The sequence below is a fragment of the Sapajus apella genome, unplaced genomic scaffold (assembly GCF_009761245.1).
Source record: "Sapajus apella isolate SASKATOON/1434 unplaced genomic scaffold, GSC_monkey_1.0 scaffold59, whole genome shotgun sequence".
Lineage (NCBI taxonomy): Eukaryota > Metazoa > Chordata > Mammalia > Primates > Cebidae > Sapajus > Sapajus apella.
Genome location: NW_022436999.1, coordinates 9,770,965 through 9,788,559, shown reverse-complemented (window position 1 = coordinate 9,788,559; position 17,595 = coordinate 9,770,965). Strand labels below are relative to the sequence as shown.

The window sequence follows — 17,595 nt, the reverse complement described above, 5'->3', positions numbered from 1 at the left end:
GTCAGTTTGGACAGCCAAGTGAAATACAGGGGTAGAGAAAGCAGCAAAAAGGTCCTGGGTGCTCGCTGGGTCCCCAAGCAGCCCATTCCTGCCTAGCACCACAGGGATCCATCAGAAGGGTGGCCAGAGAAGCAGGGGATAAAACTCCACAGGGATGAACTTTGTAACAATTTGAGCCAGGTGAGCAGCCTCGTAGCCAGAACTCATGGGAGGGTGCAAATCCGGTGTACAGACGCCACAGGTGGGGGAAGAACCAAGCCCTTTTCTTTCAAAGCTGGAAGGAGGATAACCTGGGGCAGGTTTTCAAGCCCATATTGCGCTGTGCCTGGAAACGGTCTTGGGGCTGTTGGGTAGGGTGGGCACAGTGGGAATGAGACGGGTCCTTCGATTTGCATGGGAGCTGCATGAGGCCTGTGACTGCCAGCTTTCCCCCACTTCCCTGACAACCAGGATGACTCAGCAGAGGCAGCCATAGTCCTCCTAAATACACAACTCCAGTGACCTGGGAACCTCACCCCCATCCTCCATAGCAGCAGCAGCAGCAAGACCTGACCAAGGAGAGTCTGAGCTCAGACACGCCTAGTTCTGTCTCCACCTGATGATTCTTCCCTACCCAGCCTGGTATCAGAAGACAAAAGGCATATAATCTTGGGACTTCTTAGGGCCCCACCCATCACCATTCATCCCCATAATACCACAGCTGATGCTCTCTGGAAAGCACCACTTCCTGGCAGGAGGCCAACGAGCACAAAAATAGAACACTAAACCACCAAAGCTAAGAGCCCTCAGGGAGGTGAGACTTCCTTGAGAGGTGATTCCAGTTGGTTATCAGGAGTGGGTGGGTGGGGGGAGAGAAAGAGAAAGAAAATTTATTCCAGGCAGAAGACATCACATATAGACAAGTAGAAGAAAGAAATTCAGAGTTTGAAGACAAGGTGTTTGAATTAACTCAATCCAACAAAAACTAAGAAAAAAGTATAAGAAAATATGAATGACGCCTCCAAGTTGGCTGGCATTATGTTAAATGACCAAATCTAAGAAAAATTGGTATTTCTGAAGACGAAGATAATTCTAAAAGCTTGGAAAACATATTTGGGGGAACAATCAAGGCAAATTTCCCTGGCTTTGCTAGAGACCTAGACATCCAAATACAAGAAGTACAAAGAACATCCAGGAAATTCATCATAAAAAGATCTTCACCTAGGCACACTGTCGTCAGGTTATCCAAAGTTAAGACAAAGGAAAGAATCTTAAGAGCTGTGAGACAGAAGCACCAGGTAACCTATAAAGGAAAAGCTATCAGTTTAACAGCAGATTTCTCAGCAGAAACGCTACGAGCTAGAAGGGATTGGAGCCCTGTCTTCAGTCTTCTCAAACAAAACAATTACCAGCCAAGAATTTTGTATCCAGCAAAACAAAGCATCATATATGAAGGAAAGATACAGTCGTTTTCAGACAAATAAATGTGGAGAGAAGTCGCCATTACCAAGCCACCACTACAAGAACTGCCAAAAGGAGCTCTAAATCTTGAAACAAATCCTGGGAACACATCAAAACAAAACCTGTGTAAAGCATAAGTCACACAGGACCTATAAAACAAAAATACAAGTTAAAAACCAAAAACAAAAAAAACAAAGTAGACAGGCAACAAAGAGCACGATGACTCCAACAGTACCCCACATTTCAATATACTAACGCTGAATGTAAATGACCTAAATGCTCCACTTAAAAGAACCAAAGAATGGATAAGAACTCACCAACCATCTGCTGCCTTTAGGAGACTCACCTAGCACATAAGGAATCACATAAACCTAAAAGAGTGGAAAAAGGCATTTCGTGCAAATGGACACCAAAACGGGGCAGGGGTAGCTATTCTTAGAAAAACAAAATTTAAAGCAACAGCAGTTAAAAGAGACAAAGATGAACATTATATAATGGCAAAAGGCCTTGTCCAACAGAAAAATATCACAATTCTAAACATGTATGCGCCTAACACTGGAGCTCCCAAATTTATAAAACAATTACTAATAGACTTAAGAAATGAGATAGACAGCAGCACAATAATAGTGGGAACTTCAATACTCCCCTGTCAGCACTAGACAGGTCAAGACAGAAAGTCAACAAAGAAACAATGGATTTAAAGAACACCTTGGAACAAATGGACTTAACAGATGCATATAGAACATATCTTCCAATAGCCCCAGAATATACATTCTTTTCAACAGTGCATGAAACTTTCTCCAAGATTGACCATATGATAGGCCATAAAACAAGCCTCAATAAATTTAAGAAAATTGAAATTATATCAAGCACTCTTTCAGACCACAGTGGAATAAAACTGGAAATCAACTCCAAAAGGAACCTTCAAAACCATGAAAATACATGGAAATTAAATAACCTGCTCCTGAATGAGCACTGGGTCAAAAACAAAATCAAGACGGAAATTTAAAAATTCTTCAAACTGAATGACAATAATGACACAACCTATCAAAACCTCTGAGATACAGCAGAGGTGGTGCTAAGGGAAAGCTCATAGCCCTAAATGTCTACATCAAAAAAACTGAAAAAGCACAAACAATCTAAGGTCACACCTAAAGGTACTAGAGAACAAGAACAAACCAAACCCAAATCCAGTAGAATAAAGGAAATAACCAAGATGAAAGCAGAACTAAATGAAATCAAAACCAAAAAAACACAAAAGATAAACAAAAAGCTGGTTCTTTGAAAAGATAAGTAAAATTGATAGACCATTAGCAAGATTAACCAAGAAAGAAGAGAAGAAATCCAAATAACCTCACTAAGAAATGAAACAGGAGATATTACAACTGACACCACTGAAATACAAAAGATTATTCAAGGCTGCTATGAACACCTTTACTCATATAAACTAGAAAACCTAGAAGAGATGGAAAAATACAACCCTCCTAGGTCAGATCACCAAAGAATTTGATACCCTGCATAGACCAATAACAAGCAGCAAGATTGAAATGGTAATTTAAAAATTACCAACAAAAAAAAGTACAGGACCAGACAGATTCACAGCAGAATTCTACCAGACATTCAGAGAATTAGTACCAATCCTTTTGACAGTATTCCACAAGATAGGCAAAGAAGGAACCCTCCCGAATTCATTCTATGAAGCCAGCATCACACTAATACCAAAATCAGGAAAGGACATAACCAAAAAACAAAACTATAGACCAATATCCTTGATGAACATAGATGCTAAGATCCTTAACAAAATACTTGCTAACTGAATCTAACAACAAAAACATTATCAAAAAGATAATCCACCGTGATCAAGTGGGTTTCATACCAGGGATACAGGGATGCTTTAACATACACAAATCAATAGATGGTGATATACCACATAAACAGAATTAAAAACAAACATCACACAATCATCTCAATAGATGCAGAAAGGGCATTCAACAAAATCCAGCATCCCTTTATGATTAAAACTCTCAGCAAAATCAGCGTAGAAAGGATATACTTTAATGTAATAAAAGCCATCTATGACAAACTCACAGCCAACATAATACTGAATAGGAAAAAGGTGAAACCATTCTCTCTGAGAACTGGAACAAGACAAGGATGCCCATTCTCACCACTCCTCTTTAAAATAGTCCTGGAAGTCCTAGCCAGAACAATCAGACAAGAGAAATAAATAAAGGGCATCCAAACCAGTTAAAAAGGAAGTCAAACTGTCACTGATTGCTGATGATATGATTGTTTACCTTGAAAATCCTAAGGTCTCCTCCAGAAAGCTCTAGAACTGATAAAAGAACTTGGCAAAGATTCCAGATACAAGATTAATGTACACAAATCAGTAGCTCTTCTATACACCAACAGCAACGAAGCTGTTGAAAATCAAATCAGGAACTCAATCCGTTTTATAAGAGCTGCAAAAAAGTTAAAATACTTAGGAATATACCTAACAAAGAATTCAAAAGTCCTTTACAAGGAAAACTACACAATGCTGCTGAAAGAAATCATAGATGACACAAACAAATGGAAACACATCCCATGCTCATGGATGGGTAGAGTCAATATTATGAAAACGACCATACTGCCAAAGCAATCTACAAATTCAATGCAATCCCCACCAAAATACCACCATCACTCTTCACAGAAATAGAAAAAATAATTCTAAAATTCATATGGAACCAGAAAGAGCCTGCATAGTCAATGCAAGCTAAGCAAAAAGAACAAATCTGGAGGCATCACACTACCTGATTTCAGACTATACTGTAAGGCCATAGTCACCAAAACAGTGTGGTACTGGTACAAAAATAGGCACAAAGATGAATAGAATAGAATAGAATAGAATAGGAGAGCCCAGAAATAAACCCAAATACTTACATCCAGCTGATCTTCAAAAAAGCAAACAAAAACGTCAAGTGGAAAAAGGACATTCTTCTCAACAAAGGTGCTGGGATAATTGGCTAGCCACACGTAGGAAAATGAAACTGGATCCTCATTTCTCACCTTATACAAAAATCAACTCAAGATAAACTAAGGACTTAAACCTAAGACCTGAAACTGTAAAAATTCTACAAGACAACACTGGAAAAGCCGTTCTAGACATTGGCTTAGGCAAGGATTTTATGACCTTGAATCCAAAAGCAAATGCAATAAAAATAAAGATAAATAGCTGTGACCTGATTAAACTAAAGAGCTTTTGCACAGCAAAAGGAACAGTCAGCAGAGTCAATAGACAACCCACAGAGTAGGAGAAAATCTTCACAATCTATACATCTGACAAAGGACTAATACCCAGAATCTACAACAAACTCAAATCAGTAAGAAAAAAACAAGCCCATCAAAATGTGGGCTCAGGACATGAAGAGACACTCAAAAGAAAATATACAAATGGCCGAGAAACATATGAAAAAATGCTCAACATCACTAACGATCAGAGAAATACAAATCAAAACCACAATGTGATACCACATTATTCCTGCAAGAATGGCCATAATCAAAAAATCAAAAACAGTAGATGCTGGTATGGTTGCAGTGAACAGGGAACACTTCTACACTGCTGGTGGGAATGTAAACTAGTACAGTCTCTATGGAAAACGGTGTGGAGATTCCTCAAAGATCTAAAAGTAGAACTACCATTGGATCCAGCAATCCCACTACTGGATATTTACCCAGAGGAAAAGAAGTCTTATTCAAAAAAGATACTTGCACATGCTTTTTTTTTTTTTTTTGAGACAGTGTCACTCTGTTGCCCAGGCTAGAGTGCAGTGGCACAATCTCAATTCACTGAAACCTCCACCTCCCAAGTTTAAGCAATTCTCTGCCTCAGCCTCCTGAGTAGCTGGGATTACAGGCACCACCACACCCAGCTAATTTTTGTATTTTTAGTAGAGACAAGGTTTCACCATCTTGGCCAGGCTGGTCTTGAAGTCCTGACCTCATGATACACCTGCCTCAGTCTTCCAAAGTGCTGGGATTACAGGCATGAGTCACTGTGCCCTGCCACACACACATTTTTATAACAGCAGAATTCACAATTGCAAAATCGTGGAACCAACCCAAATGCCCATTAACCAACAAGTGGATAAAGAAACTGTGGTATATATATATACAATGGAATATTATACAGCCATAAAAAAATGAATTAACAGCATTTGCAGTGACCTGGATGAGATTGGAGACTATTATTCTAAGTGAAGTAACTCAGGAATGGAAAACCAAACATTGTATGTTCTTACTGATATGTGGGCGCTAAGCTATGAGGACGCAAAGGCATAAGAATGATGCAATAGACTTTAGGGGCTTGGGGAGAGAGTGGGAGGGGAGCAAGGGATAGAAGACTACAAATATGGTGCAGTGTGTTCTGCTTGGGTGATAGTGCACCAAAACCTCACAAATGACCGCTGAAGAACTTACTCATGTAATGAAATACCACCTGTACCCCAATAACTTATGGTAAAATTAAAAAATAAAAAATAAACACATTTCCAAGAGTAAGGAGATGCTGAGAGTTAGTTTATGCACCAGAGTCAATTTCTCTGCACCACTCCTCACAAGCCTAGGAAATAAGCTTAGAACATACATTCCTCAGCTCCACAACAATCTCTTGGAATTTCCCTTCCAGGTTCTGCTTTTTCTCCCTCAGTCTCTTCTGTGGTAAGCTGTCATTTAAGCTACAGCAAAACCTTATCTTTCTAGAGATTACACAGGAAGCCAGAGAAAAGTTCAGTCTCCCAACCTTGCATAGAGCCACCTCCAGGAAAGACGGAAGAAATGCTCACCAATGGTGATAGTCTGATGATAAACCTGAAGACTTCTCCAAGCAGGAATGACTTGTAAGAAGCATTCCAAAAAGGTTCTCTGTTCTAGTGGAAAACGTTTGGTTCTGGTTCAAAGAAACCCAGCACGTGCTACTTATTAGCTCTGTGACCTTGGGCAAGTTATTTGACCTCTCTGAGCTTCTATTTCATCATCTATAAAATGCTAATGGTAAAATGACAATGACAATGCTTACTAGCATAGTTAACACAATAACTAAGAAGTATCAATATAAAGGATTCTGCTTATAGTAAGAGATCCATAAATGGTAACAATATATTTATTTATTTATTTATTTATTTTCCAAACACAGTACCTTGCACAAAAGTTAATAAATATTTGTGGAAAGGAGGAAAGGAGAAAGGACGAGGGAAGGGGGAAAAGACTTGAAAAAGATTCAAGTTTTGCACAATATAAATCCTGATAGAATTTTTCCTCTTTTTCACTAATAAATTATCTGATTATAACACAGATCTATTGAGGAAACTGTTTGAATACCATGGACTATTAGCACACAGATCCTGCAGATCAGAGCCCTCCGGTGGCCAAGCTTTGCTACCTGTTAGGACAATTATGCCCACCTTGTCTCTTACAGCTGCATGTCACCGCCTAATCCCTGCTGTCCTAGATGCCTATTACCTACACTGACACCAGGAAGCCCAGTTCCACAGCAGCTTCCCCTGGCATCAACCTCAGCCTAGACAGGACAGTGACCACGAGCTTTTCTGAGACGCGCCCCTCACTAGTCATTCTTTGTTGCTTTAGTAAAAGAAGTGGCCACTAAACTCTCCATACAGACACAGCCAACTGGCAAGTTCTCTGGTCTTATGTAATAAATCCATTCTGCCAGGCCCACTTCTCTATGCCTTTTGTTCCTCAGTACTCTGCCATGACAGTTCCGGCATCTTCTTTTCATTAATGCAAGCCACCATTTTCCCTGCTCTTGAAGGACACATCCCAACAGCACACAGGGACCAGATCTAGGTGTCCTTAGGATTACATTAAATTCTGAGAATGCCCAGGTATCAATGAAATCTTCTTATCCAGTCTTATATTCTGCCACCCCACCCCCTATATCCCTGTCTGAAACCCTCAAGATCCTTGCTAAGCACACTCCACCAATTCCTCCTGGTTAACATTGTCAAATTCTGAAGCTGCTTCGGGGAGATGCTTGTTCCTCCCACCACAGAGCAAGTTCTTCCCCAGCCTGATCATCCTGAGACTTGGCCGTAATTAACCAACCAGAATAATACGGGGTTGTGGGCAGTATTTGAGGAGGGCAAGTATCATCACGTAAAGCATCCTCCTCGGCATGGTATCCAGCCAAGGGGAGTCTGCTCTCCACTAGCAAGGAGAAGCCAGGAGATTCCTCTGCAGAGAAACCTCAAGTCCATCATCCACCTAACTGTTCCCACTCTAGGTCTCCATGTCCCACCTTTTCCCCATTACAACCTTCACTTAAGTATCGGAGACTTGCCAGAGTGGTAAATTCAGCTCTTTTATTAATTCAGCTGCTCTCCCAATTAGATATTAGGCCTAATGTTCAGCACAGTCTGCCCTTCAGCTGCGTTCAAAAACAGTCTCTTCAAATCAGCTTTCATACATGCCCTGAGGGCTTTGATTCCACTTCATGACCAACCAACTCCCACAGTCCTTATAATTACCATTGTCTTCATATCTCCCAAATGTTATTGTATTAGCCAGTGCGTGCCTTCCATGCGTATTCCATATTAATTCACTACAAGGCAGTCAGTACCGTCATGAACTGCACAACGTTTTGGTCAATGGCAGACCGCACATATGATGGAGGTCCCATAAGATTTTATTTTTTCTGTACTTGTTCTATGTTTAGATACACAAATACTTACCATTATTTTGCAGTTGCCTACAGCATTCAGTATAGTAATCTGCTGTACAGATTTGTAGCCCAGGAGCAATAGGCTAGGCTATACTAGGCTATACCGTCTAGGTTTGTGTAATTGCACTGTGATGTTCTTACAATGACAAAACGGCCTAATGTGTTTCTCAGAATGTATCCTCCTCATGAAGTGACCCATGACTGTAATTGTGGTGCTACAGCATGTCTTATTGCTCTCACAGCAAACATTACTGCTTCCTGCATTAAAGCTGAGCCTCCCAAAAGGCAGCTAAGCTGGAATTTATCCATTTGGCCCCTTAAATCCACTCTTACATTTCTTTACCTTGATGCCTAGGAGGCCAACATTTATGGACTGAATCAATGGGTTTTCTCACTCTCTGTTTTCCCATTTGATTCCCATGTGGTTTTCTTCTTTCTTTTTTTTTTTTTCTTTTTTTTAGAGATGGGGTCTTGCTCCGTCATTCAGGCTGGAATGCAGAGGCACGGTCACAGCTCCCTTGCAGTCTTGACCTCCCAGTCTCAAGCGATCCTCCCATCTCAGCCCTCCAAGTAGTTGGGACTACAGGTGCACACCACCACACCTGGCTAATCATTTTATTTTTTGAAGAGACAGGGTCTTACCATGTTGCCCAAGCTAGTCTCAAACTCCTGGCCTCAAGTAGTTCTTCCACCTCAGCCTCCCAAAGTGCTGGGATTATGGGCATGAGTCACCACACCTGGCTTGATTCCCATTTCATCCAACAGAAGACCAGTGGATGGGAGGAGAGTGAGGATGGGTATCTGCTCCCCCAGCTCCCTCCCTACCAGGTCTCAGCTTGGGAAGGGCTGCATCCTCCTACCAAAGGCCGCAGCTCCTGTCAAGGATCTCACGCCTACAGTTCTCTCTGGGGTCTGACAATGACTCCCTCACCTTGTTCCTTCAGCCTGGGGTTGTCCATTGCTGCTGAACCAGATCTGTTTCACCTCCCTTGTTGGTTTCCTTAATTCTACTCACACATTTATAAATCATCTCTTCAGTATCCCACGACAACAGATCACTGGTTTCCTTAATCATGCTGTGGTCATCTTTCCTCAAATCCTGCCAAGTCCTTTGTGCCTCAGAAAATTCTGAGGAAAGTCTTCAGGGGTAGGTTGAAAACACTTGACTGGCAGCACCCAGGATTCATCCCTAATTATCACCCACTTTTCCAGCAGAGACCCCAAGTACTTGCCTTCCTTTTATGTTAGAGTGACTTCCTTTCCTACCAACACATCTGCTAAAGATTGGGTGGATTTTGCTCCTGCCCTTTTTTCCCAAAGTTCACCCCACTTCCCAGTACTCAACTGTCAATCTCAACATTTCCTTTACTGTGTTTAGGGGGACTCACTGAATCCTTATTCAAGGTGGACTCCTGGCTCCCAGCCGTGGTATTCATGGGTGTGTCTATGCAGTTTGTGCCATCTTTGGGACTCATGCTACCCAAGGTCATCTGTCTGTGTCCCTTACTAAACATCACATGCCAAATTCATGATTAAGTAAAAATAATCCTGTCGTTTAGTTGAGGTGTGCTTCTTACTGTTATTCCAAGTGTACTAAAAATTAATAAGACTTTCTTGAAAGTTTTCATGAATTCAAAAGACAGAGGACACGCATCAATATAGGTTTTCTTGGGACATTATGAAAAAGGAACCAGGTTAAATTCAACCCCAAAAATGCCAGAATTAAAGACATTTGCATAACATTAGAGTTTTGGGTTGTTTTTTTTGTTTGTTTTTTTTTTAATCACGGAATTAGCTAATTAGAGAGGGCAGGAGCTAGAAAATCACAGACATTTTCCTCTGAGCCAGCAACGCAGTTTTATCCCTAAACACATGTAAAATTTCTGAGCTTAATAAGTCACAATTTAAATTTAAAATATGATAAATGAGGAAGAATACTTGTACGTGACCATTTTGCCATAGCTGTGGGAGAACATCACACCCTAAAACATGAGTTTACTTTCATAAGTTTTTAAGGCTAAATGATAGCTACCAGCTACATATTTTATTTCTGAGTTTGTTTGTTTTTTAATCACAACATAGCCTCTTTATTAAGGATCTTAAGGGAGTTTAGGGAATTTTGCTAGGGAAAAGAGTTATCCAAATCCAAACATCTTTTCATTGAAGCTACTCTCTTTTTTTTTTTTATCTGAGCACTTTCTATTTCTTGTGTAGATAATTGCTCAGTTAAAAGGGGTAAGGGAGCATTTTCCCTAAAGAAGCTTGCAGTTGGAACTCCTCTGAGGTAAGGAAGACCAGTGCATGGGTTTCATTCATTTATAGCCCTTTAATCCTAAATCCGGTTGGAGTCAGTGGTTAAACAGAACATGAGAATTTAAAGACTTTCACTTTCCAGCCCCATTTCCTAATTACACCCAGTATGTTTAAATCATGAGCATATTATGAGTCCAAATTGGGCAAGGATTGTGATACACAAATTATGTTCCAAGAATCAAGGCAAAGAAAAATTAATTTGCCGGTATATGAACTGGAGAAATTATTTTGGTGAAGACACAAATATTGTTTTGCACTTTTAACATAAGTAGGCTGCATCTGTGCCTTTTGCCTGAGCTGGACCTAAGGGGTGACAGGTAACCTCCTCCATGGGTATGGTCGAAATTAAACAGCCTTGCATCCAGGAAGTATAACTGCTTGTGCTGCTCACACAGGTGGGTCTGTGAGACTCAGGCCACTGGCTGGGCTCCGCAGACCGTGCCGGCCTCAGATGGTCTCACACTCCGTGGTGGCAGTGGAGCAGGCTCCGCAGTCACAGCGGATGGCCACGGGATAGGTGTAGAAGGGATCAACTCCCGGGGCACAGTTGGGCAGCTTGACGGTCACCTGTTTGGTCTCGTTGTAGGTACAGACTCGATGATGGGCTTCAATGTAGGGGGGTTCCAGAATGGGTTTCTGTCCCCACAGATAGAAAACAGGGAATTCATTAGAACATATGATCCTGTTTCAATGTTTTAGTATCATTTATCACTCTCAGAAATTAACTTGTTATTCATTGGTTTACTTGTTGCTCTGTCGTCTGCCAGTAGAAAACAAACTCCTGAAAGCAAGAAGCTGATTTCATTCAAGACCATATCCTAAGCTCCCAGGAGAGACCATGGCACACAGCAAGTGCTCCATACGTAGTCAGCAAATGAGTCGTCCTGGTCATTGCAAATGCCTTCTAACTGGCCTCCCATCCTCCTTTATTACTCCCTGCAATCTATTTGCAACACAGTGGCCCTGAGCGATCCTTTTTAAATGTAAGTCCCATCAAGTTACTCTACGGCCCAAAGCCCCAGTGATTTCCCGTCTCACACAGAGCAAAAATCAAAGACCTTACGATCACCTTCAAGACCTCCATCACCTTCTCTGCACCTCTGCCTTCTGAAATGCCTGCAACCATCCCCACCTCACGGACCTGACTAGCTCAAAGAGGTCTCCTTATTGCTCCTCAGATCCACCATGAACCGTCCCAGCTCAGGGCCTTTGCGCTTACTGTTCCTTCTGCCTGGAACATTCTTCTCCCGTATGATTCACTCCTTCACCAATCTTTGGTTTTTGTTAGAACGTCACCTTCTCAGGGAAGCATTTTCTGACCATCCTGTTTAAAATTGCAACATTCCATCTCCATGCCCTGAAGCTTCCCATCCCCTACCCTGTTTTTCTTTTCACCATAACACTGGTCAATAGCGCATGGCATCATCTATCTTTCACTCATTCATGTGATATTCCTCCCACTCCAGAAAGGAAGCCCTTTTAGGACAGATTTTTGCCTGCTGCACTTCCAGTACCTAAGACAGACCCTGGGATGGTTTCAATAACAATTTGTCATTGAACCAATAAAAGAAAACATTATAAGAGAGGTTCCTGAATACTCTGTGCACTGTTCCGATCATCGAAAGATTCATTTCCTTCCTTCACCTTTTATAAATCTTAAGTTCAAAGATAATTTTGATAAACAGAACACATAGATCAGACACAGAATCAGCACAAAGCAGGAGTTAAAATCTCGAGCACTGCAGTCAGAACTATGGAGCTTGAGTCCCTGTTCTGCCACTTGCTGGAGACCTTGGAAAATCCACTTAACTTCCTGAAGACTCAGTTTCTTCCTCTGTAAAACAAAATATCTACCTCCCACCATTGTTTGGGAGATAAGGTAAGACGATATACTCAATGCACAAAGCCTAGCACAAAGTAAGTGATCAATAAATGTAATCCATTGTTCTTATTAAAGCAATCACTATATGGAAGTAATCATGAAAATAATAACAAGCTTTCAAATAACAATACCTTTGCTTTTTTGTTCTTCTTTGTTCTAGGCAAAAAAGAACATATATATATATATGTAGCTCAAGTGAAGCTTTCATGAATGTCATGAAAATAGGAGCCTTGCCTTTTTTTTTTTTTTTTTTTCTTTTTGAGACGGGGTCTCACTCTGTTGCCCAGGCTGGAGTGCAGTGGTGTGATCTCGGCTCACTGCAACCACTCCCTCCTGGATTCAAGCGATTCTTCTGCCTCAGCCTCCAAGTAGCTGGGTCTACAGGCACACGCCACCATGCCCAGCTAATTTTTGTATTTTTAGTACAGATGGGGTTTTACCATATTGGCCAGGCTGGCCTTGAACTCCTGACCTCATGATCCACCCGCCTCGGCCTCCCAAAGTGCTAGGATTACAGGTGTGAGCCACTGTGCCCAGCCTGCCTTGCCTTTGACAAGGACCAGAAGAGCTTAATTTGTCCTCAACGGTTTTCTCCTACCTTGCCATGTTTGCTTTATGTCCTCTTACCATTAGTACTCTGGGAACCTAGACAGACCAGACACCCCATAAAATTTAAATTTCAGATACATAATTTTTTAGTATAAGTCTGTCCCAAATACTATATGAGACAGAAAGGCTTATGCTAAAAATTTATTTATTGTTTTTCTGAAATTCAAATTTACCTGGTCTTCCTGGTTTTCTGGTTTTGTTTCCGTTTGGGTTTTTGTGGGGAGGGGATTGGTTGTTTTGTTTTATTTCGTTTGTCTGTTCGCTAAATCTGGCAACTCTATACCCAGATTATGAGGAATAGCTATTTTCAACTAACGTTCCACCTTCAAAGTAAATCCAGCCAGTCTGTCGTCATGAACATACTTACTTTCAAACATGCTTTCAGTTAAGTTCCCCCTACCCCACAAGAAAATCAAGTGCTGGGAAAATGAACCTCATTGTTTTATTTGCTTTCTATAGGTAACCTCCCTTTTCATAACACAGTCAAGACATGAATGAAAGTGGCTAAGATTAGGGAGAATCTTGTTCTTTAATGGTTTTGGTGCTTCTATCTTTCCAGTGAGAGCACAGGTCCTGACCTCCTATGGGTGACCATGCTCTGATTAAAGACATTCATCAGTTTTTAAAAAGAAGAGAAGATGGGCTGAATTGAGGGGAAGCAGGAGTTTGAGGATTCGGCACAGAGAGGGCTTCAAATAGTTCAGATACTAGATGCAAACAGGGAGAGGCCCTGCCAGGCCAGTCCCTGAACAGGAGGCGCTGAGTGCCCCAAGTGAGTTTGCTGCCAACTGACAGGCAAAGTCTACTTAGCAAAACCCGATTTTTATGTGGCTAGTGGGGCTCAAGCCCCTGAATGAGGCAAAAAGAAAACTACTTTGATGGAGCAGTTTCATTCAATTTGGAGCTTTCATCTCTTTAACCCAATTCCATTCATAGTGCCGTAACTGTACCTAAGCAAGAGCAAGTTACCCTCTGGGTCCCTGAAGGGAAAGCTATTTTTCCCAATGGCAGTGTCCTCACAGAGCACGTGTGTTTCTAAGTGGCCTTCATTCGGCTAGAGGATCTACAGCTCCAGGGAGAGGTCCATCCCATTCAACCGACACATAGGTATTGAATGCCTTATTCATACATGACACTTTGACAAAAACTGTGAAGGTTGTAAGAATGAACCTCTGTCCTCAAAAACTTTAAAACCTTTAAAACACGTGTGTGGTGGGGGAGGAAGTAAGACCAAAAAATAGAGCATAGTCAAGGGCTTACCTGCGAGTCAACAAAGGCCCGGAAAGGGAGCTAGCCCTGCAGATGGGCATCAGGAATAAATACGGTAATGGCAGATGGGACGCAGAAGGGATAGAGGAAAGGACCAAAATGAGATCCATGAGGGCTATTGGATAAAACCTTTGAAAGTCACTTACCAAGGCCAGAGATAAGAAAATGTGTTGTCTCCTGGAAAGCAGGCGGACGCCGTATTGCTGAGGACTTTGAAAGTTGGTTATTAAATCTGCAGTAGTGTGTGGACATTCAGGGTTTTTCGGCCAGTGAGTGATAAGATCAGAGCTAGCATTTCATCAGTTACCAAGTGGGTGGGCCTCAGCGGGAAGAGCCGACAGTCACTATGGGATGTGACTTGCCGGGGTGCTGAACAGCTCTCTTCCTCTTCACCACTCATGTAGCTTCTCTTAGCCCAATAGGATTTTAACTTTGTTGAGACTGTTAGCACCACTTTAAATTAAATGTCTCCAAAAAGGCTAGGTATAATTGAATATAAAGGAACTTAATGGATCATTCAGAGATAACCCCAGAGGGCCCCCAGGGACTTGAGGAGGAACAGGCTGCAGAAGAGGCCGTGAAGGGGTCTAGGACCAACTCTTACCCTTCAGCTCAGGGCCTCTTTCTTGGAAACTGGCTGATTTATCCAAAATGAGAGAATATAGGGAGGAGTTTAGGTCACAAGCTTGAACCACAATTTGATTCCCAGCTTTAAACTGACGCTCTACGTGACTTTGCAACCACTCTCCCTGGAATCCCTCCATCTCATCTGTAAAATGGATAGAATAGTATGTCTTGACCTCCCAGAGATGATTCCCAAATACACAGACACAACGGAAACCAGATTCTATAAATGCTTTGTTAGAGGGGCAACATCATGTTTTTCAAATCACTTTTGGAAGATGCCGATCATAGTTTTGGTTTGGTTTTGTATAGCCACAGGAAGGGGCAGATGTCCCAGCTCTACCTCATATCATTTAAAAAGTGAACTCTTAAGAATCAGACCCAAGCTGTTGGCCCAGAAGACACTGTCATCTGCACATCTTAGCAACTCACCTCCCAGGTCTCACAGCGACCCCAGCAGGCATCCGTGGTGATCCGGAGGCCCTTGCAGCCTGGCTTCTTGGCCAGGAAAGTGAACTCCCTCACGGCACAGCCCACAAAGGTGCGCAGGTTCCCACTGGAGGTGCCGAGGACACAGCCACAGCCAGCCAGAAGGAGGAGGGCCATGGGGCCAAGGAAGAGGATTGCCAGCTTCATGCCGCTCTTCCGAAGAGGGAAAGGAGAGAGTTTAACAGACCCAGTGGCCTTCAGTGGGGCAGCCAACCATGCATTGGTCACTATCAAAGGGACCTTGCTCCTAGCATTTCAGGGAAGATGAGCCCAGAAATTGTAAATGCCCACAAACTGCAGCACAGTTATCCAGAGATGCCTGTAACTAATGCCAGTGTGGCTTCCACAGCCCTCTCTAGATGCCCACCCTCTGAGAGCATTCTCAGGGTTTTCCTTATTGTAACTTAACTGCTGCAGTTGACTTGTGTGTTAAAGAAGTCTGCCCCAACAGTCTTTCCAAAATAAACATAAAATAGGAGTAAAACCAAAAGTAATCCATAACCCAATAGAATACATGAATACATATAAATTATTTGTATTCAGGTCCAGGGTATTTGGGTGCCGTGTTACATACTTTGCTCAAAACCATATTTTCAGCATCATGATGGGGAATGATTTGGGGGAGAGGTTGATAAGTATTAATAATAGTACTCCCTTTGCATTGTTACTAAACCAACTCACCACTAAACACAGATATGCAGAAGATATCATGAAACCTATCACCTAAGGTGGTGGCCATTCATAAATGTATCCTACTCACTATAAATTGCTTCTGCTCTAGACTTCTATTTGTATTACCTACTTATAATTCAGTTTAAATCCAAATGATGGAAAGCATAGGAGTTATTTAACACATAACCTCAACCCACTGTCAAGTTTAACCTCTGGGTCTTGGTCATTCCCTGTGCTCTTTCAGAAGCCAAAATCACCCCCCTTCATGCTTAACCCAGTAGACAGAACTCACCTGGATTCTGAAGTATAAAGGATATGGCATTCATGGACCCTGACCCCCCACTGAACTCATTATTCTCACAGTTCCTACTTCTGACCTTACAAGTTCTCTGGGTTTCCCCTCCTCTGGAATGAGGTTACAGATACAGAGAAGCACTTACCTAATCTTGCAGGAGCCAACTCTTCTTTTAGAGGTGAAACTTGCGTTAAGATTTCAGGAAGTCACAATGAATGGTAGAGGTTTGCTCTGGGTAAATGTCTCTACCTTCTGTTACTGGGCTGCGTAATTGCTCAAATATATAGGAAAGGTCTTGTCAATCAAAACAAACGAGAGGCAGATCCTTACAGGAACTACTAAACACATCAAAGCCATGGAATATAAAGCCAGTCTCTATTTTCCAAAACTGATTAACTTAAAGGGTGTTGTTTTGTTTCTCAACATCACCTACTGAAACAGAAAGTTACCTTGGTGGGTGGCATAATCCTAGGGAAACAGAGGTAGTTCCACCTGGCTCTCAGGAGAACAAATGCATTGCGGCAGATGGATTAAATTTTCCTTCATGGTAACCACGACTTTCCTTTGAAACAGGGGTAAGTGACTAGCAGCTCATAGAAAACTCTTTCCTTTAACCCAGAACGTGTTTCAATACACTGAAAAATAACAGAAGCATAATTCTTGCTGGCAGGAATGCAGAATCACTAACTGAAAAATGGAAATCACAGTGAGAAGAACCATGTTGAAAGTCTTAAAATTAGCTAAGAATTAGATAATATTAATAACACCTTAAAATGAATCATTTAGGAAAAAAATACCAAGATGTTCCAAGTGATTATCTTCCGGCATAGGAATTAAAGAAAACTTTTCATTTCTTTTATATGGTTTTCAGCATTTTTCACATTTTCTACATTGGGCAGGCTTTTGTAATACAAAGTCAGTCAATATCAATATTTTTAAAGTAAACCAATAGGTATGCATTTGTATAGAGTGTAAGGACATTCAGTGCTGCTCTGATAGAGACGTTTCATCAGATTTTTGGTCTTTAATTATTAAAATAAGAATAAAGGTTAGGCATGATGTAATCATATCTGTAATCCCAGCACTCTGGGAGGCCAAGGCGGGTGGATTACCTGAGGTCAGGAGTTCGAGATCAGCCTGACCAACATGGAGAAACCCCCTCTCTACTAAAAACATAAAATTAGCTGAGCATGGGGGCACGCGCCTGTAATCTCAGCTACTCAGGAGGTTGAGGCAGGAGAATTGCTTGAACCCAGGAGGTGGAAGTTGTGGTGAGCCGAGACT

At 41.7% G+C, this 17,595-nt stretch overlaps 1 protein-coding gene across 1 annotated transcript; it reads right to left on the bottom strand.

Moving 5' to 3' along the window:
- Positions 1-9,717: 9,717 nt before the first annotated feature.
- Positions 9,718-17,046, bottom strand: GPHB5 (glycoprotein hormone subunit beta 5). Its single transcript, XM_032245910.1, is given in 4 exon segments — positions 9,718-10,947; positions 10,950-10,977; positions 10,979-11,107; positions 15,288-17,046. Coding segments are annotated over 4 exon segments (390 nt in total). The 5' UTR covers positions 15,492-17,046; the 3' UTR covers positions 9,718-10,918.
- Positions 17,047-17,595: the final 549 nt, after the last annotated feature.